This window comes from Bufo gargarizans, chromosome 5 (assembly GCF_014858855.1).
Source record: "Bufo gargarizans isolate SCDJY-AF-19 chromosome 5, ASM1485885v1, whole genome shotgun sequence".
In the NCBI taxonomy this organism is placed as follows: Eukaryota; Metazoa; Chordata; class Amphibia; order Anura; family Bufonidae; genus Bufo; species Bufo gargarizans.
In genome coordinates this window covers 32,173,076-32,200,113 of record NC_058084.1, presented here as the reverse complement: position 1 = coordinate 32,200,113, position 27,038 = coordinate 32,173,076, and the positions used below count along the sequence as shown (strand labels likewise).

At 51.5% G+C, this 27,038-nt stretch overlaps 2 protein-coding genes across 9 annotated transcripts in view; both read right to left on the bottom strand.

The window, feature by feature from the left end:
• RRM2B (ribonucleotide reductase regulatory TP53 inducible subunit M2B) overlaps positions 1-651 on the bottom strand; it is a 42,855-nt gene extending 42,204 nt beyond the window's left edge. The window contains exon 1 of the mRNA XM_044292754.1: positions 534-651. Coding sequence (XP_044148689.1) covers positions 534-590 — 57 coding nt within the window. The 5' untranslated portion in view covers positions 591-651. The remainder of the gene's footprint in view (positions 1-533) is intronic.
• A 14,846-nt stretch (positions 652-15,497) lies between these two features.
• UBR5 (ubiquitin protein ligase E3 component n-recognin 5) overlaps positions 15,498-27,038 on the bottom strand; it is an 83,655-nt gene continuing 72,114 nt past the window's right edge. For all 8 annotated transcript variants that reach the window (XM_044295848.1, XM_044295852.1, XM_044295856.1 and 5 more), the window contains 5 exons: positions 26,854-27,009; positions 26,566-26,679; positions 25,255-25,399; positions 17,591-17,676; positions 15,498-16,594 (listed from right to left, as the gene is read on the bottom strand). In XM_044295848.1, coding sequence (XP_044151783.1) covers positions 16,382-16,594; positions 17,591-17,676; positions 25,255-25,399; positions 26,566-26,679; positions 26,854-27,009 — 714 coding nt within the window. In that variant the 3' untranslated portion in view covers positions 15,498-16,381. The remainder of the gene's footprint in view (positions 16,595-17,590; positions 17,677-25,254; positions 25,400-26,565; positions 26,680-26,853; positions 27,010-27,038) is intronic.

Genomic DNA, 27,038 nt, shown 5'->3' with positions numbered 1-27,038 from the left:
TCAGCCACCTCCGGCACTCCAGCTGTTCTGAAACTACAACTCCCAGAATCCTCCTTTCACTTTGCTGGTACTTACAAATACAGCTAAGTAAGCGTGCACGCTGGGAGTTGTAGTTTCACAGCAGCTGGAGTGCCGCTGATGGTTGCTGATCCCTGATCTAATATATATATATATATATATATATATATATATATAAGCCAAAATCTGCAGTGTGATGTAAGGAGGACCAGTGCTATAGATCTTGCCCCTATGTATGACAGTGCCCATGACCGGTGGGCTTCTAGATCAGACCACCACCAGGCACCACATTCACACTATCCCTTTAAATGTGCTCTAGGTTTGCAATATGGCTCAATTGTCCATAGCAACCAATCCGGGTTTAATTTAACCAATGGACGATGTGATTGGTTGCTATGGGCAACACAGTCCCTTGGTATAAGGGTCGTGATATGTGACCGTGGCCCCGCCCCTTATTCTAGTGTACATCTACGCCGCGGGTCACACACGCTTCGTCATTCCGGTCACCGTGTTACCTGCTCTCCCGTACGGCTGCTCTCTCCCCCCGGAGGAGGAAGCCTGTTGTCCCCCATGGCGGAGCTCGGTGCCGGTGTCTGTGAGGAGGAGGAGGCCGGGCACAGACTGGGAGTGGCAGCCCACTGTGCTGCGCTGACTCCTCCTCATACAGGGAGGGGGCTGGACAGATGGCCGCCTCCCAGCCCCGGCCATGACACGGTCCTAGTGCCCATCTATTACTCCCAGCAGTGGGTGATGCCACTGGCCTGAACCCCAGGAACACTGGCACAGTGGCAGTGCCCCCTCCCCCAGGGCACAGAACCAGCTGCCGTTCATGGAGGTGCCAACAACATCCATAACAATGAACAATGGGTGTTCTTTGGCACTTCAGCTGCTATGGAACTACAACTCTCAGCATGCACTTGGCTGTCCTTGTAACTCTCATAGATTTTAAAGGAGGATTCTGGGAGTTGTAGTTTCACAACAGGTGGCGGGCGAAGGTTGCTGATCCCTGCCCTAGTGATGGACAACCTCCAGCACTCCAGCTGTGGTAAAACTACAACTCCCAAGACGGAGTTGTAGTTTCAGCACAGCTTGAGTGCCCATCACTGACGCTGGGTTCAGACCTGAGCGTCCTGACCTGAGCGCTGTGTATGCTCGATTCTCCGGGCGTCTCACATACGCGGCTCCGGTAGTATGCGAACGCCCATTGTCGCGTGTTCCCGGAAGTCTATGTACAGGAACACGCGACAAAACGCCCCTAAAGAAGCTCCTGTACTTCTTGGAGCGTCGGGCGTTTTACAGCGCTGTAAAACGCTCAGGTGAGAACCATTCCCATAGGGAATCATTGGTTCTTGCCTGTTGAGCGTTTTACAGCGCGTTGGAACGCTCTGTAAAACGCTCAGGTCTGAACCCAGCCTGAGTATAGCCTGATGCACACGGCCGTGTCCATATTTCGGTCTGCAACCCACACGCACATAAAGTCTTGTTTACATTTAGTCCATGTCTTACAACAGTCAGTAAAAATAAAAAAAACTACTGCTATGTGAACACATTAAAATAAATGGGTACATGTGCTGTCCGTGGAAAATGTGAACAGCACACGTCAGTGAAAAACGGAAGTGTACGGATCCTTTACTTATATATATTTTTTTGCGGAACCATTCATTTCAAAGGGTCCGTAAAAAAAAAATTAAGTTTCTCCGTGTGCATTCAATGTCCGTTCCGCAAAAGAATAGAACATGTCCTATTATTGTCCGCAATTAGGGGCCAGCTGTTTCCGCAAAATACAGAATATCATCCATATTTTTTGCACATCCGTGTTTTGCGGACCGCAAAATACATACAGTCGTGTGCATGAGCCTTAATACGGATAGCTTCTCTCCGCCTTCGGTCATGTTCTTAGTCCCATCTGCAAATACGGACAAGTACAGGACCTGCAGCGAGACGTTTTTCCGTACGGATTGCATGCGTTTTTCAGATGTGTGAAGAGAAATTTAAGAATAAGCCTCAACATCTCCGAGCAACCATCAGTGAAAAACGCATTGCATCCAGACGCCTTCTGTTTTTTCCACAAGCCCCATTCACGACTATGGGACCAGGACTGCGTGGAAAACGCACAATATAGAAGATACTGAGATTTTCCGGAACGCAGAGATGATGTGTTAAAGAACGCTCGTGTGCACAGACCCAGTGAAATGAACGGGGCAGAATTCAGTCCGGATGCTTTGTGTTCACTACGTGCGTCATATCTGTGAAAGAGGCCTCAGTCACTGTTCACTAGCCGGTAGCGATGATGTCACATGCCGATTACCGGCCGCAGCGATGATGTCACATGCCGATTACCGGCCGCAGCGATGATGTCACATGCCGATTACCGGCCGCAGCGATGATGTCACATGCCGATTACCAGCCGCGGCGATGATGTCACATGCTGATTACCGGCCGCGGCGATGATGTCAGTACGGATGGCACACATCTTTACAGCCAAGTAAATATAGAAAATGTCGGCAGATAAGAACCATTTGGCCCATCTAGTCTGCCCAATAAACCAGACCAACCGGCGTCTGTGAAACCATCACGGAGGAGTGGTTAATTTTAACCATTTACTGCTTTTATGCAGATTTAAATGAACAATGTTTATAATCCCTTTAAGGGTCCAATCGCACGTCCGTAGTGTTCTGCGGCTCCGCAATAAACCAGGCCGGCACCCCCATAGAACTGCGGTCCGAAAATGTGAAAGCAGACAGCACACGGTGTGCTGCCCGCATCCATTCCTGCCCCATAGAAAATGAATGGGTCCGAACCAGTTTCGGATAATTGCGGAACGGGTACGAATGTGAATGGACCCTTAAGAGGTTATCCCCATCTCATTCCCAAGACCACTAGGGAAGCATTTTCATTAGGGACACTGGAGCGAGCAGCCGGTAATGGAGCTGTGCAGAACTGCACCAAGGGGGAGGAGAACACATAGGACAAAGCACTTTGGGTGCCATATATTGCTGCTTTATGCATGCTGGGGCCACTTTAAAGTAAGCCACAGGAGCCTCTTAAAGGGACAGTCTGATAACCTGTCAGTATATCGTATTAAAGGGGTTGTCCAGGCATTTGACATTGAGGGCTCTGCTTTATTTGGGAAAATGGTTTTATACAGAGAGACCACCACTTACTGGCCCCAGCGCTATATATATATATTTTGCATATATGTTTATTTTGTTTTTGTTTTGCTGCATCACCCACTATGTAATACAAAAATGACATTAATACCCTGTGGGTCACTCCGTTTATGGCAATACCCAAACTTGATGCATTACTACATTCAATTTTGGAGGGAAATTTATCAAAACTAGTACTAACAAAATCTTAGTTTCCCCCTAGCAGCCAATGAGATCGATCCTTTCACTTTCCAAAGGTGCGCTGAAAATGAAAATGTGAACTGTAACTGGTTACAATGGGCAACCAAGTTTTCCATTGTAGGTTTTAATAAATTTCCCCCTTTATTTTTCAGTAAATATCACCACATTCTGCCACCCACTACTTTATTTTGTTTATTTTCTGCCAGCTGTGTGTTTTCTGCAGAGATCTTATTGGGTATATACAATTTTTCCATCACTTTTTATCCCGTTTGCTGGGCGGCAAGGGAAACAAAAAAGCTATTTGGCATTAGGATCATTTTTTTATATATATTTTTTTTCTCCTTTTAGGGTACTTTCGCACTTGCGGCAGGACGGATCCGACAGGCTGTTCACCATGTCGGATCCGTCCTGCGGCTATTTCGCCGTGCCCGGGGACCGCCGCTCCGTCCCCATTGACTATAATGGGGACAGGGGCGGAGCTCCGTCGGTGCACGGAGAAAGCCGCCGGACTAAAAAGCCTGACATGCAGTAATTTTAGTTCGGCGCCCTTTCTCCGTGCTCCGCCCCCATTAGACAATGGGGACAGAGCGGCGGTCCGGCGGCACAGCCGCAGGACGGATCCGACATTGTGAACAGCCTGTCGGATCCGTCCTGCCGCAAGTGCGAAAGTAGCCTTAGCGGGATAAATATGATCGTTTGAAAGCAGTGATATCAATATTTTATTATTTAAAGAGGACCTTTCACTACTGTATAAACTAAAAACTAACTAGATCAGTGGGCAGAGCAGCGCCCAGGGGTCCCCCTGCACTTACTAGTATGCCTGGGCGCCGCTCCGTTCGCCCGGTATAGGCTCCGGTGTCTGCGCTCCCTCTGACTGATTTCTTGTAGGAGGCGTGTCCCTTGCTGCAGTGCTGGCCAATCGCAGCGCACAGCCTGGCTATGAGATGTGCGCTGCCATTGGCCAGCACTGCAGCAAGGGACACGCCTCCTACAAGAAATCAGTCAGAGGGAGCGCAGACACCGGAGCCTATACCGGGCGACCGGAGCGGCACCCAGGCATACTAGTAAGTGCAGGGGGACCCCTGGGCACTGCTCTGCCCACTGATCTAGTTAGTTTTTAGTTTATACAGTAGTGAAAGGTCCTCTTTAAAATATTACTCTGTATCAAATGGACTTGAACATGCAGCAACTTGTATTACATGATACACTGCAGTACATCTGCATCCCATACACTGCCACACCGTGCGGCGGAGACCTGACAAGATATTCTGTAAGAGGCTCCTGTCCACACCCAAACCATGGTAGTGTCGTTTGCAACACAGCGCAAGTGTGACACGACCATGCTGTGTAGTTGTACTTTGACGTATTAGAACTGAATTGTTTCTTTACTGTTCATTGTTTATGGTCACATGATAATCTGCAAAGCCATGTGGACATTAACAATGAACCGCAAATAATCAGCTTGCTTCTAAAGCGTTGGAGCTCATGGACACAACTGTTGGGGTTTTTGGGGTCCGCAAATCGCAGATACCGACCATGTGCATTACGCATTTTGAGGAAAGTTACATCCCGACACAAAACCAGAATCAGCTTCATTCGCCAAACGGACATGTTCTATATTTGTGTGGGGTCGCGGAAAAGAACTATGGATGCGGATAGCACACTGTATGCTGTCTGCATCTTTTGCGGCCCTATTGAAATGAATAGGTCCACACCTGTTCTGCAAAATTGCAGAGCCAGAAATACAGACGTGTGGGAATGGACTCTAAGGGCTCTTTCACATCTGCGTTCTTTTCTTCCGGCATAGAGTTCCGTCGTCGGGGCTCTATGCCGGAAGAATACTGATCAGGATTATCCTAATGCATTCTGAATGGACAGTCCGTCCTTCAGGATGCATCAGGATGTCTTCCGTTCCAGAACGGAACGTTTTTTGGCCGCAGCAAATAGCGCAGCATGCTGCGCTTTTTGCTCCGGCCAAAAATCCGGAACACTTGCCGCAAGGCCGGATCCGGAATGAATGCCCATTGAAAGGCATTGATCCGGATCCGGCCTTAAGCTAAACGTCGTTTCGGCGCATTGCCGGATGCGACGTTTAGCTTTTTCTCAATGGTTACCATGGCTGCCGGGACGCTAAAGTCCTGGCAGCCATGGTAAAGTGTAGCGGGGAGCAGCATACTTACCGTCCGTGCGGCTCCCGGGGCGCTCCAGAGTGACGTCAGGGCGCCCCAAGCGCATGGATGACGTGATCGCATGGATCACATGATCCATGCGCATGGGGCGCTCTGACGTCACTCTGGAGCGCCCCGGGAGCCGCGTGGACTGTAAGTATACTGCTCCCCCGCTCCTACTATGGCAACCAGGACTTTAATAGCGTCCTGGGTGCCATAGTAACACTGAAAGCATTTTGAAGACGGATCAGTCTTCAAATGCTTTCAGTACACTTGCGTTTTTCCGGATCCGGCGTGTAATTCCGGCAAGTGGAGTACACGCCGGATCCGGACAACGCAAGTGTGACAGAGGCCTAAGTCTGCAGCAGAAGTCATCGCTGGCCGTGACCCTCAAGCCACTGCATAGAAAATTCTATGGATGCCGTGTTCCCTATGCTTAGGGCCAGTCCTGCTTGGTTGTCATGGCCGTTACAGGCTTCGGCGGCAGTAATATACAATACTGCGGGGTTCCGTTTGGTCCAGTTCAGTAGCTGACAACACCTAGTAGGTGTAATTCAGGAGGGAGAACATAGCCATGTTTGTGAAGGGCCGAACAACATCTGAAGTACAAGTAATGCAACTTAGAAAAGTTACTCAAGTAAACTTTTTTCTATTTATTATTATTATGGCATTGTACTCAATTTAAGCTAAACATTTTTAATTGGTCTTTATTAAAAATATGGAGCCCTTTGTTCTGTACAGAGCTGACATGCTGTAGTAGCACCCTTTGGATTTTCTGTCAGACCAGGAGCAGACGGACACCTAATCTCTGCTCTCTGACCTCCTAAACACCCATTATAGCGCAATACTTGTGGCTTATATAAGTGTTTATTACCTCTTAGTAGTTTAGAGATAAGGTTTATTAGATGAACCGCATAAAGTGAAAAGTACCATTCACACAGCTAAAAAAAAAAAAAAAGTTAACCCTTTGTGACAGACCATCAATATTTTTAATAAAGGCCAATTAAAAAAATTATTTTTAGCCAATAATGAGTAACATGCAATCATTTAAAAGAAAAGAAAAAAATTGCCTCTAAAAGGTGTACATAGCCTATAAATACTATAAAATGTAATCGGATAAGTTCACACTTCAATTATTTGAAAAGTTATTTACATCAGAGTTAGGCTACATGCACATGACCACATGTGTTTCGCAGTCCGCAAATTGCGGATACGCAAAAAAAAAAAAATGCTATCTTTTTTTTTCGGATCCATTGTAACGATGCCTAAAACGGACAAGAATAGGACATGTTCATACTGATACGGAGAGCACAAAGGGTGCTGTCTGCATTTTTTTGCGGATCCATTGAAATGAACGGGTCCGCATGCTAGCCACAAAAAAAAAAAGAAAAAAAAAAAAAGGAACGGACACAGAAGCATGCATCCTTATTGTGAGCCAAAACCAGGTGAGAGTCAAAAGCACATAAGAGGTGCAGATCGTCACTACTGGTTTTGGCTCACAATAACTGATGGAAATAACGGATCAAATAACTGAAATGTGAATTAAGCCTTAGAAAAACCCAGCAAAAATGCAAGAAATAGGCCAAACTACTGAAGTGCTCAGGTGGTTTCTATGCATTATTCGCCTTTTCCACCAGTGTGTAATGCCATTTACCTTGGTCGTCAGCTGTACAGGTAAAGTGATAAAATAGGGCCTGGCTATTCTGTTACTGCACCAACCAAAAAGCACTTAGACTGGTCAACCAGTTAAGGAACACGCCCGGTAACTCATACACTGCCATGTCTGATGCTAGGGCTAAACTGGTCACGGCCAGGATCTCAGAGTAGCGGTGATCCCATAAAAATCAATAGGATCACAGCGCGAGTTGCAAAACATCCAGCAGTGTTGGCTACTCGCCCCGCGATTCCATTCATTTCTATGGGATCGCTGCTACTCTGGGATCCTGGCTGCGACCAGTGGCGTAGACCTAGCCTACTGAAGGGACTGAGGAGGGAGCATAGGACTTTTCTAGTTTTATCTGCACAGTGGAGGGTTTATCAAAACTGGCATAAATCTCCCCCAGTATGTGTTTACCTGCGGTGTACATGCAAAAAGGAGATTTTTGTATAACTTACCAGTTAAATCTCTTTCTCGCTCTTCCTTGGGGGACACAGACCTTGGGTATAGCTCAGCTCCCTAGGAGGCGTGACACTAAGTAAAACTGTTAAGCCCCTCCTCCATCAGCTATACCCTCAGCCTGGAGATAGAGGCTACCAGTTGCGTGTCCAAGTAGTGAAAGGATAACAACCAATAACGGAAACAACCAGCCAGCAACCCAACGGGGCGCCAGACCATAACCCTGTAACAAAACACAGAAGGGTGGGTGCTGTGTCCCCCAAGGAAGAGCGAGAAAGAGATTTAACTGGTAAGTTATACAAAAATCTCCTTTTCTCGCCCATTTTCCTTGGGGGACACAGACCTTGGGACGTTCAAGAGCAGTCCAAGAAGGGAGGGACCACAAACCCAAGGCGGACCACCACCGGAGCATCAGGAAACCGCTGCCTGCAAAACCAGGCGGCCCAAAGCAGCATCCGCTGATGCATGCGTATGCACTCTATAGAACCTTGTGAAAGTGTGCAGAGAGGACCAAGTGGCTGCTTTGCACAACTGTTCAGCCGAGGCCCGATGCCTCTGCGCCCAGGAAGCTCCGACTGCTCTGGTGGAATGAGCAGTGACGCTGAAAGGCGGAGCTCTACCCTTGGCTCGATAAGCCTCAGACACCGCCAGTTTAATGAAACGGGCAATAGCCACCTTGGAGACCGCCAAACCCTTGCGCGAACCCTCCGGAACCACAAACAGGGAGTCCGTGCGCCGAAAGGATCCGGTGACCTCCAGATAAATCTTCAACGCCCTGACCACATCCAGACGGTGCAGTTCCCGTTCTCTGGGGTGGGAAGGAGAGGGACAGAGCGACGGAAGGACGATGTCCTCATTGATGTGAAAGGCGGAGACCACCTTTGGCAGGAAGGACGGGACAGGCCGAAGCACAACCTTATCCTGGTGGAAGATCAGGAAAGGTTCGGAGCAAGAAAGAGCCGCTAACTCCGACACCCGTCGGAGAGATGTGATGGCCACAAGAAAAATGACCTTGCAGGACAGAAGGCGAAGGGAGACCTCCCGTAAAGGCTCGAAGGGGGCTGATTGGAGCGCCGAGAGCACCACATTCAGGTCCCAGGATGGAACTGGAGGGCGGTACGGCGGAACAGAGTGAGCCACCCCTTGTAAGAAGGTCTTAATTGGCCCCAGAGGGGCCAGGGGACGCTGGAGAAGAATAGACAGCGCCGAAATCTGTCCCTTCAGAGAACTGAGGCTCAGCCCCAGGTCCAGACCCGACTGGAGGAAGGACAGGATCGTGGGAAGAGAAAACCGGAGAGGTGGGATGCTCCGGGACTCACAGAACCCCAGATAGGACCTCCAAACCCGATAGTAGATCCTAGAGGACACGGGCTTACGAGCACGGATCATGGTGCGGACTACGTCCGCGGAGAAACCCCGTCGCGTTAAGACGGCGGTCTCAATAGCCACGCCGTCAAACGTAGCGAGCCTAAATGCTCGTGGAAGATCGGTCCCTGAGAGAGAAGGTCTTCCCTGGAGGGCAGTGGCCACGGTGCGTCTGCCAACAGCAACATTAGGTCGGCGTACCAAGACCGGCGGGGCCAATCCGGGGCGATCAGAATCGCGGGAACGCCCTCTGCCGCGATCCTCCGAAGAACCCGTGGCAGGAGGGGGAAAGGAGGAAAGACGTACAGAAGGGAGAATTCGCGCCACGGAAGGACGAGCGCGTCGGCGCCGTACGCCTTCGGGTCCCGTGCCCTGGCCAGGTATCGGGGGACCTTGTGGTTGAATTTGGAAGCCATGAGGTCCACGTCGGGGCGACCCCAGCGAAGACAAAGGGCTTCGAACACCTCTGGGTGCAGGGACCATTCTCCCGGGTCGATGGTGGACCGGCTCAGGAAATCCGCCGCCCAGTTGTCCACCCCCGGGATGTAAATTGCGGATAAGGCCGGCACATGCGCCTCCGCCCAGAGGAGAATGAGGGTCACCTCTTGCATCGCTGCAGCGCTGCGAGTGCCTCCCTGATGGTTTATGTATGCCACAGCCGTGGCATTGTCCGATTGGATCCGAACAGGGTGGCCCCTCAGTAGATGGGTCCAGTGTCTGAGGGACAGAAGAATCGCCCTCAGTTCCAGAATATTGATTGGAAGTCTGGACTCCGATAGAGACCAAACGCCCTGGACGGACCGGGGAGGGAAAACCCCCCCCCACCCCCGTAAGCTGGCATCGGTGGTAATCACCAGCCAGTTCAGTGGGAGGAAGGACCTCCCCCGTAGAGGGATATGCAACCACCAGCTGAGGGAAGCCCGAGCCAGGGGAGGCAGAAGAAAGGTCCTGTCCAGACTCCTCGGTGATTTGTCCCAGGCCGACAGAATTGCCCTCTGAAAGGTGCGGGATCGGAATTGTGCGAACGGCACCGCTTCGAAACAGGCAACCATCTTCCCCAACAACCGCATGCTGGATCTGAGGGAAGGGCGGTGATGACGGAGGAGACCGCGAACAGACCCGCAAAGGGCCAGACGCTTGTCCGACGGGAGGCGGACCTCCGCCAACTCCGTATCCAGGAGCATCCCCAGGAAGATCAGCCGTCTGGAGGGGGTAAGAGAAGACTTGGGGTGGTTGATGATCCAACCGAACCGCGTCAGGGTCTCCAGAGTGAGTCCCACACTGCCGGATGCCTGAGAGAAGGAGGGTGCCTTGACCAAGATGTCGTCCAAGTAAGGGAGAAGAAAAACACTTCTTGAACGCAGAAGGGCCAAGACAGGGGCCAGGACCTTGGTGAATACTCGAGGAGCCGTCGCCAGACCAAAGGGAAGGGCGACGAATTGGAAGTGATCGTCCCCCACCGCGAAGCGCAGGAAGCGGTGATGACATGGAGCAACCGGAACGTGGAGGTATGCATCCTGAACGTCGATTGAGGCCATGAAATCCCCTCTTTCCAGGGAGGCCACTGCGGACCTGAGAGACTCCATCCGGAATCTCTGCAGTCGGAGAAAACGGTTCAGGCGCTTTAGGTCCAAGATCGGTCGCACTGAGCCTTCCTTCTTGGGAACCACAAAGAGGTTCGAGTAGAACCCCCTGAACCTTTCCGTCGGAGGCACGGGGGCGACGACACCCTTGTCCATTAGAGAGCGAATGGCCGTGAAGAAGGCGGCCGCTCGTACGGGATCCCGCGGAGGACGGGACCGGAAAAAACGGTCTGGCGGAATGGACGCAAATTCGATCTTGTATCCGCAAGATACAATCTCGAGCGCCCATGCGTCTGAGATGTGGGCCCGCCATACGTTCCTGAACAGTAGAAGGCGGCCCCCCACCCGGGTGGGTGGGGGCGCACCTTCAGGCAGAGGGCTGCTGGCCTGAGGAGCCCGTGTGGGCTGGGGCTTGCGCCAGGTAGATTGCGTCCGAAAAAACGGCTTCTTGCGTCTATCCTGGGCTGGGCCAGAGGAAGAAGAACCGGCCGCGGGTCTAGACCCGGTGGGCTTGCGAAAGGACCGAAAACGGGACGAACCAGCGCGACCGCGGGGGGCGCCCCTCGGCCTGGACTGGGGGAGGTGAGTACTCTTCCCACCCGTGGCCTCAGATATAAGTTCGTCCAGACGGGTTCCGAACAAGCGGGAACCCGAGAACGGTAGGCCAGCCAAAGAGCGTTTGGAAGCGGCGTCCGCCGCCCAAACCTTCAGCCAGAGTTCCCTCCTGACAGAAACTGCCAGGGCAGAGGAACGGGCAATGAGGGCACCCGCATCAAGAGAGGCCTCACAGACAAATTTTCCGGCCTGGACAATTAGTTGGGCTAAGGAACGGAGGTCCTGTAGAGGGACGTCCGACCCTAACTCCCGTTCCAGTTGCAAACCCCATTCAGAGACCGCTTTACCAGCCCAGGCGGAGGCAAAGACCGGTCTAAGGGCCGAACCAGAGGCAGTAAATATGGCCTTGGAGAGGGATTCCGTACGACGGTCCTCAGCAGACTGGAGGGAAGATCCGTCTTGTACAGGAATAGTAGTGCTTTTGGACAGGCGAGCCACGGGAGGATCAACCTTAGGCGGGGACGTCCACGTGGTCACAGAATCCGCTGGAAAGGGATAACAAATGTCCAGCTTTTTGGGTGTAACAAAGCGGACGTTAGGCCGGGTCCAAGCCTTGGACACCACAGAAGAAAAATCTGCGTGGATGGGAAAGACCTTGGAGGCCTGTCTGGGGCGAAGAAAGGACACGCCGGCCTGTTCAGAGTTGGGGGGGTCATCGTGTATGTGAAAGGTATCACGGATGCTAGTGATAAGATGCCCCACCGCGGACGCCAATTTGGACGGAAGCTCTGAGTCCATGTCCACGTCCGAATCCGCCAGTTCTCCCTCAGAAAGCGTATCCCTTTGAGAGGATAGACTTGACTGAGCTCGCACGCATGGCGGAGAGAGCGAAGCATCTGGAGAAGATGTGCGCTCAACCCTTGAACGTTTCTGAATATGCCGGGCCCTGGAAGATTCGCTGGGAGGCAGGGAATCAGTGGGGGCGGCAGAAACGGTAGTCCCAGCGGGTGCGACAGGGATTGTGGCAGCCTGCGGGAGAGGCGGTCTATCCACGAGACGGCCCACTACGTGTGTAAGGCTTTCCACCGCCTGAGACAGAGACCTAGCCCAGTCAGGGGGTTCAGAGGCACCGGGGGGCGCAGCGGGAAGCGGGCCCTGCACCGGGGCCTGACATGCAAGGCAATGCGGCTCAGATTGCCCCCGCGGAAAAAGTTCCTTACAGGCGGTACAGGCATGGTACCAGGGTTTGGGGGCACCCGTGGGATCTGACATGCTGAAAAAGTGGTCGTACCCCAATACAGAGACCACAAGGGATATAGCAGCTATGACCAGGAGGGTTAGGAGAGGGTTAACTGTCCTACCAGTGCCTCAGAAGAACGTCAGGAGTAGAGAGGATCAGCAGCAGCTGCAGCAGCAGCAGCAGCAGCAGCAGGGAGCAGCAAACAGCAGAGAGCCTGCAGATAGCGCCCACAGAAGCCGAGCGATACACCAGGTGCTCAGAGTCCCCCACGTGTCCCAGCTTCCTGTCTAGGAGTGAGGAAACGCGGGAAGAATTCAGCAGAAGCGCGGGGAACAAGCTCCGCCCCCTCCAGCGCTTGAAATGTCTCCTGTGAAGGAGAACCTAACTCCGCCCCCAAAATGGCGCGCGCGCGCGTAAGCCACGCCCCCTGCTGCCGAAAAACCTCGCAGGGCTAAGAAGAAGCAGGGTGCCATGAAATAAAGGGCCCGCAGGCCCCAAGAGTGCGGCGATTATTCCCAGGTGGGTGACCTTCTGCCACCATTGTCCCCTGCCCCGCCGATGCCGATATGGTCATGTCGGGCATAAGCCCCGCCCCCCGTTCGGAACGGAGCGGGCGGCGGCGGGAGGGAGAGAGGGAGAGATCAGCCGACTTGAAGAGTAGCCTGAAAATGGGGGAAAACGGCGTGGGGGTGCAGGATACACGGAGGAGAGCTGGGGAGGGTCTGCTGGAGCGCTCAGAATGAGCGACCACGGGTGCCCCCCTTCAAACCCAGAGGGGTACATGCTTGCCGATAGGGACAGGGTATGGGCTGGAAAAGCCATCTCACCTGTCTTCACCCTCAGTTCCTTCCAGCAGGGTCGCCCCTTCAGCTACTGGCACCGCAGTGGCAGGAAGCTGGGAGAGGGGCTTTGCGTGCGGGCGACCCCCTAGCTGGCGGGATGTAGGGGAGCCATTGCTGCCCAGATCCTCCTATTGCTTCTGTGGGGGAGGCAGCAGTGCAGATAAGTTGGCACTGGCGCAGCTCACCCCGGGAGAGCAGAGAGGCCCAATGCGTCTCTGGTATCTCTAGGAAAAAACAAAAATAAAATAAAATTACAACAAGGAGAAAACAGCCCTGCAGTAGCAGGGAGTGTCTTGCCTCCTTGGACACTAAGCTAAAACTGGTAGCCTCTATCTCCAGGCTGAGGGTATAGCTGATGGAGGAGGGGCTTAACAGTTTTACTTAGTGTCACGCCTCCTAGGGAGCTGAGCTATACCCAAGGTCTGTGTCCCCCAAGGAAAATGGGCGAGAAATGAATTGCTCATCAGAAATTTGCATTTTAAGCTTCCAGAAAGCCCTAATTACAACTCCCTGAACTGGTTATGGAGAGTTCACATCTGCACTGTTTCCAGTTATCCTGTCCGGTTAGAGTAAGTTCACATGGCGGAAATCGGCCGCGAACCCGCTAGTGGTTTATCTTCACACGAATAGAGCAAAACCGCAAACAGACATTGGCTGATGCTTCCACAACAACAATCCAGACAACCCACCAAGAAGGGTCATGCGACTTCTTGGAGTGGTTGTGGCTTTCAACGGCGGCCTCTGCCAGAATTTTACAGCGGAATCTGTGCAAAAACTGAGCAGGCCCTTAGAGGAACGGATACAAAGGGAGAAAAGTGTGTGTTCTAATCCCCATCTGCTTAAGGGCTCATGCACACAACCGTATGCCCCCTGAGTCATAATGTCCGTGAGCGGGCCATATGTCCCTGGAGCGCACAGCATCATAAGTTACTATGATACTGTGCGCATCGGGCTGCCCTCAGGCTATTGTCCTGTACTCATATGATCATATGTTTTTTTTATCACATTACACTGCTCATTTCCACGCTAAGACCACCCTGAAATCCATCAGTGGAAACAGCGTCAGCCTCTCTGGTGGCCGGGACCAAGGGAGCTCGCATAGGCTGGTGCTTTTTTCCCATATAGTGTCCAAGCACAACCACCACTGATAAATTGCAGGATGGTCTGTAACCACGGAAACGAGCAGTGTATAATGTGATGGAAAAAGGAATCCAGCCAGCAAAGGAAACAATATGGACAATCACAATACATTAGTAAGTGCCTTGTATTAACGGCATCTATGTGATAAATGCCACTTGCAGTAGTGAGACAACCCCTTTATGTTTCTGCCCAGTTCTGTCCCCTAACAGCTACGCGATTTCCTCTTTTTTAATGGATGATTGGTAAAAACGGAAGTCATTCAATCCAAGTCCACATTTTTTCCTGTTCCTCTAACGAAAGAGTAAACACAAATGTGAACAATTCCTTATCTAAGATGTACAAGGAGAGAAGACATTAGACGTTCTTTCAGCCAATCAGCAAATACCTAGAGCAGAGATGGCCAACCTGCGGCTCTCCTGCTGTCTTAAAACTACAACTCCCACCATGCTCTGCTGTAGGCTGATAGCTGTAGGCAGTGTGGGTATGCTTGGAGTTGACGTTTTGCAACAGCTGGAGAGCCTCAGGTTGGCCATCCCTGATCTAGAGGACCCACAACCCTGACTGGACAAGGAGCAGGGTGGCAGGCAGGGTCATCTCCCACTGCAGCATCCACCTGACCAGTTAAGTTTCCAGGCACGTAGCCCCCCAAGCCATCCCTGGACTCACGCAATGCAAGTATCAGTCACAAAATCTTAACGATGATCATGTCCGTAAAATGCTATGACAGTGATGGCGAAGCTTTTAGAGACAGAGTGCCCAAACTGCAACCCAAAACCCACTTATTTATCGCAAAGTGCCAACACGGCAATTTACCCTGAACACTACAGTCCAGTATAGTATATCTTCCATGTACTTTATCATTTAGCTATATAATAGCCTGCTTACATTCAGTGCAAGCCTGTGCCGTTCATAGCGCGCCCTGCGCTGATGAATGGCAGGAAAAGTCTAAGGCATATGGGTACACCGGAGTCTTTTTCCAGGGTGCCCACAGAGAAGGCTGAGTGCCACCTCTGGCACCCGTACCATAGGTTCGCCACCACTTTGCTGTGGAATAGGTAGGCGCTATACCAGTAAAATAAGGAACACTACGTTTGGAAATAACGCAAAGACTTACTGTAGGTTTTTTCAGTTTGTTTTGGTTGTTTTTTACTAAAAAGCTTTCATTTAATGTAAAAACAGCAGAGATCAGCTTTGAGTTGTATTGTCCCATTTGCTTAGGAATTGACAGAGCATAATAAAGTGAACCATGACTTTTAAAAAAGGCGACGGCGAGTGATTATAACAAATGACAGAAGGATTTTGTACATGCAGATGATCAGAAACCCATGGTTAACAAATCGTTCCAGTCTTGGTCAGACCAAGTTCCAGGCAAGTGACACGTCAAAAGAAAATAGTGCAACATAAGCTCAATATTTCAATATCTGGATATCACTTTTACAAGTTTAATATACATCATGTACATCACAGTAGCCAAACTACAAATTAAATAGCATGGGGAGGGGGAAGGAAAAAAAAAAAAAAAAAAAAATGTACCCAAACATTCCCACACATAAAAAAGTTAGGGGGGGAACAGATTTTTTTTCTTTTTACATTGCAATTGCTTTTTACCGTCCTTCCAAGAGACAGTCAGGAAAGTTTCCAGAAAGGCAGTAAGTGAATAGTCAAACATATTAACCTGGTCTTCTCACTATTCATCACAGTGTCATACCTGCTGCTGTCCTATTCCTTGGGATGGGCACAGCCTTGCTAAACCGTAATTCATTACGTGCTAGGGGGAAATCAAAAACGTCTGTACCTTCAATTGACTTAGGAATGTCTTGACCCAACTGGTGTTAGCAGTGCTCGTGTGATCGAAGCACCAAAAGTCCATGATAGACCACCAGGGCAGGTGACAGCATTACCCTTCATATCTCGCTTTAGACTGACAAATGGAAAAAAAAAAGATCTACAAAAGGCTTTTTTTTTTTAACTAGGTATATTACAGAGGCGCACGCTTTATTTACTCTACACAAAACCAAAGTTCTTGGTTTTAATAGCGAGTAGTAACTTCTGCTTGAGAATCTGTTTGGAGGAGTAAAGAGGGACGTAGAGGCGGGAGATGCAGGTGTTAGCTGTTGGGAGGTGTTGGTCGTCTGGCGGGCGGATAGTGATGGATGGCATGGGTTGAAATCCTTCCTCACTTGCCGGTAAAGATGGGCTTGACGTCCAGAAATAGACCTAGAGAAAGGGAAAAACCATCACATTGCTGTTTTTGTTTTGTAAAATGGTATTTCCATCTCAGACAATGGGGGCATATCGCTAGGACAGTGATGGTTAACCTCTGGCACTCCAGCTGTGGTGAAACTACAACTCCCAGCATGTGCCATTCATTTCTGTGTTGTTCTGAGAACAGCCAAGCAAGTGTGCATCTTGGGAGTTGTAGTTTTACTGCGGCTGGAGTACTGGAGTTTAGCCATCACTGTGCTAGGATATGCTCCCATTGCCTGATAGGTGCAGATCCTAGATGTGGGACCCGCACCTATCTCGTAAACTGAGTCTGCAAAGTGAAGGAGGGCGTGTGCATGTGCGGCCACTGCTTCCATTCACTTCAAATGGGGCAGACTGAAATGGCCAAGCCAGCGCTCTGCTATTTTCAGAAGCTGCATAGAAATGAAAGGAGGGCAGCCTGGTGCACCCTGCTTAGTGTGCCGGTGATAGAGATTTGTGAATATCTTTCTTTCATTTTTTTTATGTAACTAGATTAACTTTATGTAGTTACTTTAAGCTGCTTCTTCCTTATCTAAGCAGTTTGCTCCGAGCTGCCTGTATCTCAGCAGTAAGTGGGGAGGGGGGCAGCTGTGATGGCCAAAGCTCTGTGTGCTTTTATTGTGTAAAAAAATCGATTTGATACATATGCAAATGAACCTGAGATGAGTCAAGGACTCATCTCAGGTTCATTTGCATATGTATCAAATCGTTTTTTTTTTTTTTAACACAATAAAAGCACACAGAGCTATGGGGACTGGGTATTGCGGATGTGCTAGCGGCCATCTAGCAACCCATGTCCTCAGCTCTATACACAAAATCCACAGGTTCCCTTTAAATGCTTCAAGTGCAAGCAGCTTCAACACTGGCTCGGTTTATGAGATCTAGGACCTGCACCTATCATACAATGGGGGCATATCCTATCCATTGTCAGAGAATTGCTTTGCACCTCAATTAACAGTCACTTACCAAGTCTTGACGCTCCGTCATACTCATCTTTTCGACTATGGACCAGAACCAACGCTTGAACTGCAATAGCTTTTCTGCATTTTCTCCTGCAGAGGCAAAAAAAAAAAAAAAAAATCTCAATACAACGCTAATACTTATAGGCCAAAGGATTGCGAGGCTACTAAAGTGTACAAATCAATTGCATTATCGCTGCTCAGGACATTACTCTGAGACAGCCGCTCAATAGAGCCGTGTATCTGAGGGTAACCCACTACACCCTCCCCTCCAGTCACACAAAGCTACCAACTGGCGAGAGCAGGAAAACGCATCACTGGGTACGATACCCAAGTTCCCATTCACACAATGGTTTTTGTGCACAGAGTTCTGCACAGAAAGCCCCTCCTGGGACATACATTGCACTTGACTCAAATGAAGTACGTGTCCCCGGCCACGATTTTTTGTGGTAACTATTTATTAAAAGGAACCTATCACCATGAAAATGCAATGTAACCTACAGACATCTTCCCCTCATCAAGAATATAAAAAATAAAATAAATGAAAACAAAATACACAAACTAATTATGGAGGCATCCGTAACAACCTGCTCTATAAAAATATCACATGATCTACCCTGTCAGGTGACTGCCGTAGAAAAAAACTAAAAAAAAATAAAACATGATGCCAGAACAGCCATTTTAGGCTGAAAAAATATATCAAGCAATCGAAAAGTGCCATGTACCCCAAAAACAAACATGATTCATGGGGGTCACTATAGAAGGAAATTATTTATACTAGGGGCACTATGGGGGCTATTATATATACTGAGGGCACTGCTGGGGTAGGAGTTTAAAGGGATTCTGTCATCAGATTTGTGCCCTATAAGCTAAACATATGGCCATGTCGGTGCTAATAACATGAATCCTAAACTGCCCTTATTAAACCTGCTTGTGGCTCCATTAGCCCAAAAAACAGGTTTTTATAAGCTGTCACTCACCTACCTAAGGTGCCCAAGGGGTTTTGCGTTAATCCAGGATGCCCGCCTGCACCCCTCGCCGTCTGGTGCCCAGCGCCGCCTTCCTCACCTCAGCGCTGCCTCCTCAATCCACCTGTCCCTCTGCCAGATCCTGCGCTTGCGCACTAGGCTCAGCCTGATGCGCCGCGGACTCCTGGCAGCGGCTTCATTGAGCGAAGTGCGCATGCGCCGGCCTGATGCGCATGCGCACTTCGCTCAACGAAGCCGCTGCCAGGAGTCCACGGCGCATCAGGCTGAGCCTAGTGCGCAAGATCTGGCAGAGGGACGGGTGGATTGAGGAGGCGGCGCTGAGGAAGCTGGCGCAGGGCACCAGACGGCGAGGGGTGCAGGCGGGCATCCTGGATTAACGGAAAACCCCTTGGGCACCTTAGGTAGGTGAGTGACAGCTTATAAAAACCAGTTTTTTTGGGCTAATAGATCCACAAGCAGGTTTAATAAGGGCAGTTTAGGATTCATGTGATTAGCACCGACATGGCCATATGTTTAGCTTATAGGGCACAAATCTGATGACAGAATCCCTTTAAAAATAAAGCCCAAAAAAAAAAATTCATCCCTTTTTAAAAACGGATGAGAAACTGATGTTAAAAACTGTTTGAAGGCCAGGAAATCACACACAAGCAAAATGGCCATGAAAAAAGGAGATTTTTGTATAACTTACCAGTTAAATCTCTCTTGCTCTTCCTTGGGGGACACAGACCTTGGGTATAGCTCAGCTCCCTAGGAGGCGTGACACTAAGTAAAACTGTTAAGCCCCTCCTCCATCAGCTATACCCTCAGCCTGGAGATAGAGGCTACCAGTTGCGTGTCCAAGTAGTGAAAGGATAACAACCAATAACGGAAACAACCAGCCAGCAACCCAACGGGGCGCCAGACCATAACCCTGTAACCAAACACAGAAGGGTGGGTGCTGTGTCCCCCAAGGAAGAGCGAGAAAGAGATTTAACTGGTAAGTTATACAAAAATCTCCTTTTCTCGCCCATTTTCCTTGGGGGACACAGACCTTGGGACGTTCAAGAGCAGTCCAAGAAGGGAGGGACCACAAACCCAAGGCGGAACACCACCAGAGCATCAGGAAACCGCTGCCTGCAAAACCAGGCGGCCCAAAGCAGCATCCGCTGATGCATGCGTATGCACCCTATAGAACTTTGTGAAAGTGTGCAGAGAGGACCAAGTGGCTGCTTTGCACAACTGTTCAGCCGAGGCCCGATGCCTCTGCGCCCAGGAAGCTCCGACTGCTCTGGTGGAATGAGCAGTGACGCCGAAAGGCGGAGGTCTGCCCTTGGCTCGATAAGCCTCAGACACCGCCAGTTTAATGAAACGGGCAATAGCCACCTTGGAGACCGCCAACCCTTTGCGCGAACCCTCCGGAACCACAAACAGGGAGTCCGTGCGCCGAAAGGACCCGGTGACCTCCAAGTAAATCCTCAACGCCCTGACCACATCCAGACGGTGCAGTTCCCGTTCTCTGGGGTGGGAAGGAGAGGGACAGAGCGACGGAAGGACGATGTCCTCATTGATGTGAAAGGCGGAGACCACCTTTGGCAGGAAAGTCGGGACAGGCCGAAGCACAACCTTATCCTGGTGGAAGATCAGGAAAGGTTCGGAGCAAGAAAGAGCCGCTAACTCCGACACCCGTCGGAGAGACGTGACGGCCACAAGAAAGATGACCTTGCAGGACAGAAGGCGAAGGGAGACCTCCCGTAAAGGCTCGAAGGGGGCTGATTGGAGCGCCGAGAGCACCACATTCAGGTCCCAGGAAGGAACTGGAGGGCGGTACGGCGGAACAGAGTGAGCCACCCCTTGTAAAAGGTCTTAATTGGCCCTAGAGGGGCCAGGGGACGCTGGAGAAGAATAGACAGCGCCGAAATCTGACCCTTCAGAGAACTGAGGCACAGCCCCAGGTCCAGACCCGACTGGAGGAAGGACAGGATTGTGGGAAGAGAAAACCGGAGAGGTGGGATGCTCCGGGACTCACAGAACCCCAGATAGGACCTCCAAACCCGATAGTAGATCCTAGAGGATACGGGCTTACGAGCCCGGATCATGGTGCGGACTACGTCCGCGGAGAAACCCCGTCGCGTTAAGACGGCGGTCTCAATAGCCACGCCGTCAAACGTAGCGAGCCTAAATGCTCGTGGAAGATCGGTCCCTGAGAGAGAAGGTCTTCCCTGGAGGGCAAGTGGCCACGGTGCGTCTGCCAACAGCAACATTAGGTCGGCGTACCAAGACCGGCGGGGCCAATCCGGGGCGATTAGAATCGCGGGGACGCCCTCTGCCGCGATCCTCCGAAGAACCCGTGGCAGGAGGGGAAAAGGAGGAAAGACGTACAGAAGGGAGAATTCGCGCCACGGAAGGACGAGCGCGTCGGCGCCGTATGCCTTCGGGTCCCGTGCCCTGGCCAGGTATAGGGGGACCTTGTGGTTGAATTTGGAGGCCATGAGGTCCACGTCGGGGCGACCCCAGCGAAGACAAAGGGCTTCGAACACCTCTGGGTGCAGGGACCATTCTCCCGGGTCGATGGTGGACCGGCTGAGGAAATCCGCCGCCCAGTTGTCCACCCCCGGGATGTAAATCGCAGATAAGGCCGGCACGTGCGTCTCCGCCCAGAGGAGAATGAGGGTCACCTCTTGCATCGCTGCGAGTGCCTCCCTGATGGTTTATGTATGCCACAGCCGTGGCATTGTCCGATTGGATCCGAACAGGGTGGCCCCTCAGCAGATGGGTCCAGTGTCTGAGGGACAGAAGAATCGCCCTCAGTTCCAGAATATTGATTGGAAGTCTGGACTCCGATAGAGACCAAACGCCCTGGACGGACCGGGGAGGGAAAACCCCCCCCCCACCCCCGTAAGCTGGCATCTGTGGTAATCACCAGCCAGTTCAGTGGACGGAAGGACTTCCCCCTTAGAGGGATATGCAACCACCAGCCGAGGGAAGCCCGAGCCAGGGGAGGCAGAAGAAAGGTCCTGTCCAGACTCCTCGGTGATTTGTCCCAGGCCGACAGAATTGCCCTCTGAAAGGTGCGGGATCGGAATTGTGCGAACGGCACCGCTTCGAAACAGGCAACCATCTTTCCCAACAACCGCATGCTGGATCTGAGGGAAGGGCGGTGATGACGGAGGAGACTGCGAACCGACCCGCGAAGGGCCAGACGCTTGTCCGACGGAAGGCGGACCTCCGCCAACTCTGTATCCAGGAGCATCCCCAGGAAGATCAGCCGTCTGGAGGGGGTAAGGGAAGATTTGGGGTGGTTGATAATCCAACCGAACCGCGTCAGGGTCTCCAGAGTGAGTTCCACACTGCGGGATGTCTGAGAGAAGGAGGGTGCCTTGACCAGGATGTCGTCCAAGTATGGGAGAAGAAAAACACTTCTTGAACGTAGAAGGGCCAAGACAGGGGCCAGGACCTTGGTGAACACTCGAGGAGCCGTCGCCAGACCAAAGGGAAGGGCGACGAATTGGAAGTGATCGTCCCCCACCGCGAAGCGCAGGAAGCGGTGATGACATGGAGCAACCGGAACGTGGAGGTATGCATCCTGAATGTCAATTGAGGCCATGAAATCCCCTCTTTCCAGGGAGGCCACTGCGGACCTGAGAGACTCCATCCGGAATCTCTGCAGTCGGAGAAAACGGTTCAGGCGTTTTAGGTCCAAGATCGGACGCACTGAGCCTTCCTTCTTGGGAACCACAAAGAGGTTCGAGTAGAACCCCCTGAACCTTTCCGTCGGAGGCACGGGGGCGACGACACCCTTGTCCATTAGAGAGTGAATGGCCGCGAAGAAGGCGGCCACTCGTACGGGATCTCGCGGAGGACGGGATCGGAAGAAACGGTCTGGCGGAATGGACGCAAATTCGATTTTGTATCCGCAAGATACAATCTCGAGCGCCCATGCGTCTGAGATGTGGGCCCGCCATACGTTCCTGAATAGGAGAAGGTGGGGGCGCACCTTCAGGCAGAGGGCTGCTGGCCTGTGGGAGCCCGTGCAGGCTGGGACTTGCGCCAGGTAGGTTGCGTCCGAAAAAACGGCTTCTTGCGTCTATCCTGGGCTGGGCCAGAGGAAGAAGAACTGGCCGCGGGTCTAGACCCGGTGGGCTTGCGAAAGGACCGAAAATGGGACGAACCAGCGCGACCACGGGGGGCGCCCATTGGCCTGGACTGGGGGAGGTGAGTACTCTTCCCACCCGTGGCCTCTGATATAAGTTCGTCCAGACGGGTTCCGAACAGGCGGGAACCCGTGAATGGTAGGCCGGCCAAAGAGCGTTTGGAAGCGGCGTCCGCCACCCAAACCTTCAGCCAGAGTTCCCTCCTGACAGAAACTGCCAGGGCAGAGGAACGGGCAATGAGGGCACCCGCATCAAGGGAGGCCTCACAGACGAATTTTCCGGCCTGAACAATTAGTTGGGCTAAGGAACGGAGGTCCTGAACAGGGACGTCCGACCCTAACTCCCGTTCCAGTTGCAAACCCCATTCAGAGACCGCTTTGCCAACCCAGGCGGAGGCAAAGACCGGTCTAAGGGCCGAACCAGAGGCAGTAAATATGGCCTTGGAGAGGGATTCCGTACGACGGTCCTCAACAGACTGGAGGGAAGATCCGTCCTGTACAGGAATAGTAGTGCTTTTGGACAGGCGAGCCACGGGAGGATCAACCTTAGGCGGGGATGTCCACGTGGTCACAGAATCCGCTGGAAAGGGATAACAAATGTCCAGCTTTTTGGGTGTAATAAAGCGGACGTTAGGCCGAGTCCAAGCCTTGGATACCACAGAAGAAAAATCAGCGTGTATGGGAAAAACCTTGGAGGCCTGTTTGGGGCGGAGAAAGGACACGCCGGCCTGTTCAGAGCTGGGGGGGTCATCGTGTAGCTGAAAGGTATCACGGATGCTAGTGACAAGATGCCCCACCGCGGACGCCAATTTGGACGGAAGCTCTGAGTCCATGTCCACGTCCGAATCCGCCAGTCCTCCCTCAGAAAGCGTATCCCTTTGAGAGGATAGACTTGACTGAGCTCGCACGCATGGCGGAGAGAGCGAAGCATCTGGAGAAGATGTGCGCTCAACCCTTGAACGTTTCTGAGTATGCCGGGCCCTGGAAGATTCGCTGGGAGGCAGGGAACCAGTGGGGGCGGCAGAAACGGTAGTCCCAGCGGGTGCGACAGGGATTGTGGCAGCCTGCGGGAGAGGCGGTCTATCCACGAGACGGCCCACTACGTGTGTAAGGCTTTCCACCGCCTGAGACAGAGACCTAGCCCAGTCAGGGGGTTCAGAGGCACCGGGGGGCGCAGCGGGAAGCGGGCCCTGCACCGGGGCCTGACATGCAAGGCAATGCGGCTCAGATTGCCCCCGCGGAAAAAGTTCCTTACAGGCGGTACAGGCATGGTACCAGGGTTTGGGGGCACCTGTGGGATCTGACATGCTGAAGTGTGGTTGTACTCTAATATAGAGACCACAAAGGGTTATAGCAGCTATGACCAGGAGGGTTAGGAGAGGGTTAACTGTCCTACCAGTGCCTCAGAAGAACGTCAGGAGATGGCCCAGATCAGCAGCAGCAGAGAAGCAGTGAACAGCAGTGAGCAGCAGAGAGCGCCCACAGAAGCCGAGCGATGTACACAGGAGGTTAGAGTCCCCCACCGTGTCCCAGCTTCCTGTCAGGAGTGAGGAAGCGCGGGAAACCTCAGCAGAAAGCGCGGGGAACAAGCTCCGCCCCCTCCAGCGCTTGAAATGTCTCCTGTGAAGGAGAACGTAGCTCCGCCCCCAAAATGACGCGCGCGTAAGCCCCGCCCCCTGCCGGGACCGCTAAGCCCCGCCCCCCGTTCTCGGCGGGAAGGGGGAGAGAGAGAAGAGAAAAATGGAGTCAGCCCCGAATGAGGGGGAGGGGGGGGGGGGGGGGAGAAAGATAGCAGCGTGGGGGGGAACGGCGTGGGGGGGCTGAGGATGCTGCTGTGCTGCATTGTCCTGCAGATGAGCGCTCAGAATGAGCGACCACGGGTGCCCCCCTTACCCAGAGGGGTAGATGCTGCAGATAGGGACGGGGTATGGGCTGGAATAGCCATCTCACCGTCCGACGTCTTCACCCTCAGTCCTTTCCAGCAGGGTCGCCCCTTCAGCCACTGGCACCGCAGTGGCAGGAAGCTGGAAGAGGGGCTTGGCGTGCGGGCGACCCCCTAGCTGGCGGGATGTAGGGGAGCCATTGCTGCCCAGATCCTCCTATTGCTTCTGTGGGGGAGGCAGCAGTGCAGATAAGTTGGCACTGGCGCAGCTCAACCCCGGGAGAGCAGAGAGGTCTAATGCGTCTCTGGTATCCCTAGGAAAAAATAAAATAACAAAATTAGAAGAAAAAGTAAAAATAACAAGGAGAAAACAGCCCTGCAGTAGCAGGGAGTGTCTTGCCTCCTTGGACACTAAGCTAAAACTGGTAGCCTCTATCTCCAGGCTGAGGGTATAGCTGATGGAGGAGGGGCTTAACAGTTTTACTTAGTGTCACGCCTCCTAGGGAGCTGAGCTATACCCAAGGTCTGTGTCCCCCAAGGAAAATGGGCGAGAAAGTGAGTTTATTCATTTGTGTGTGTACCCTGCCAGTAACCACTTTCTAGAAAACCCTACAAATCTAAAGCAATTGTACATTTTCTACAGCCAAACGTGGTAAGTAGCCAGCCATTACCTGATTCGTCATTGAAAGATGTGAAGCTGATCAGCATCTGAACATTAACTTCCCCACAGCCATTAACCAGAAGCCTGAAGTCCTCTGCTGTTAAATCTTCCAGGGCAGACTTTGGCAGTACATCCAGCAGTCCTTTTCTCATTGCCTGCAACATACATTTGGTAAAATGAGAGAGACTCCACTCGAAGGGCTCTTTCACACGAGCGGATGCCGTGCGGGTAATCAGTTGTGTGAGAGACAGCCAAGCCCCGTTCCGGACAGCAGAGGCACGGAGCATTAACATGATTGATGATGCTTTTTGCCTCTCTGTGACCTGTTTGCTACAAAATCACAGTGACATCACTGTGCTTTTGTAGTAAAAAGATCAGAGAGGCATGGAGCATTATTAATCATGTTAATGCTCCGTGTCTCTGCTGTCTGGAACGGAGCTTGGCTCTCTTTCACGCAGCGGATTTTCTGCACTGCATCCGCTCCATGAAAGAGCCGTAAGGGTAGGGTCACACCTGTTTAAATGATTTCGCTGTCCCGGCATAGAACAGCCTGCCGTGTGAAATACAGTTTTATGGGAAGAGATTCAGTAATACTTGTATTTTATTCATTTATATTCCTGCTGTGAAGTTTAGGAGGCGGTCCCATCAGTGATTGACAGCCTTCCCTCTATGAGGTGGAGGTCCCATCAGTGATTGACAGCCTTCCCTCTATGAGGAGGAGGTCCCATCAGTGACTGACAGCCTTCCCTCTATGAGGAGGAGGTCCCATCAGTGATTGACAGCCTTCCCTCTATGAGGAGGAGGTCCCATCAGTGACTGACAGCCTTCCCTCTATGAGGAGGAGGTCCCATCAGTGACTGACAGCCTTCCCTCTATGAGGAGGAGGTCCCATCAGTGACTGACAGCCTTCCCTCTATGAGGAGGCGGTCCTATGATTCACAGCTGTGTATACACAGTCAGAGGGAAGGCTATCAATCACTGACAGGACCGCCTCCTGGACTTTACAGCCCAGAATGAGAATGAAATAAGTTATACTGAAACTTTTCCCATAACACTTTATATCAAATTGCTCAGCTCCTCCTGCTCTATACCATGCTGCTTGCAGCTCAGACACCATTATTCAGTGTGACAGGTTCTCCCTAATTCATAATTTGGATGGCGTTCTTACACCTGAACAACGCATTATTAAGAGGCTCAGACAACAAGCTTGAGAATTGAAATGTCCAAGACTGACGACAAATTGCTGCTTCTAATGCAACCAGCAACATTTTACAAGCTTTGGATCTGAATGGAGAACTAGTCAGAACTAACGACAACTTACGTGAAGAGGCTGTTCTGCAACTACCAGCATACGATGCTCTGCATATTTCCTTACATATTCATACACGTTCTGAGGGGTCACAGGGATATTTACACCATTGGGAATAAGTTCAACCTGAGAAGAAATAAGATGTGTAAGAGAAGACACCATTTCATAAAGATTAAACCCTTCAAAAAGGATCAATCTGTGTTCAGTGGTTGTAGTGTTAACTCAGCTTTTTGTTAAATTCAGCTCCACAAAATAAGGTCTGACGCGTCAGTATGCAAAGGAATCACAGAACAGACGTACCTGTCCGCCACTTTCTTCTTTGCACAGGTCTATGGCAAAGGCTAGATCCATAGAGGCAAACACTGCATCTGCATCAGTACTCTGGGAGGCAAGGATCAGCTGTCGCAAACTTTCATACATCACGTGATCGAAAAATGCAAAATCGTGCCAGTTCACCTTCACAAACAAAAGCACCGATTAGGTTA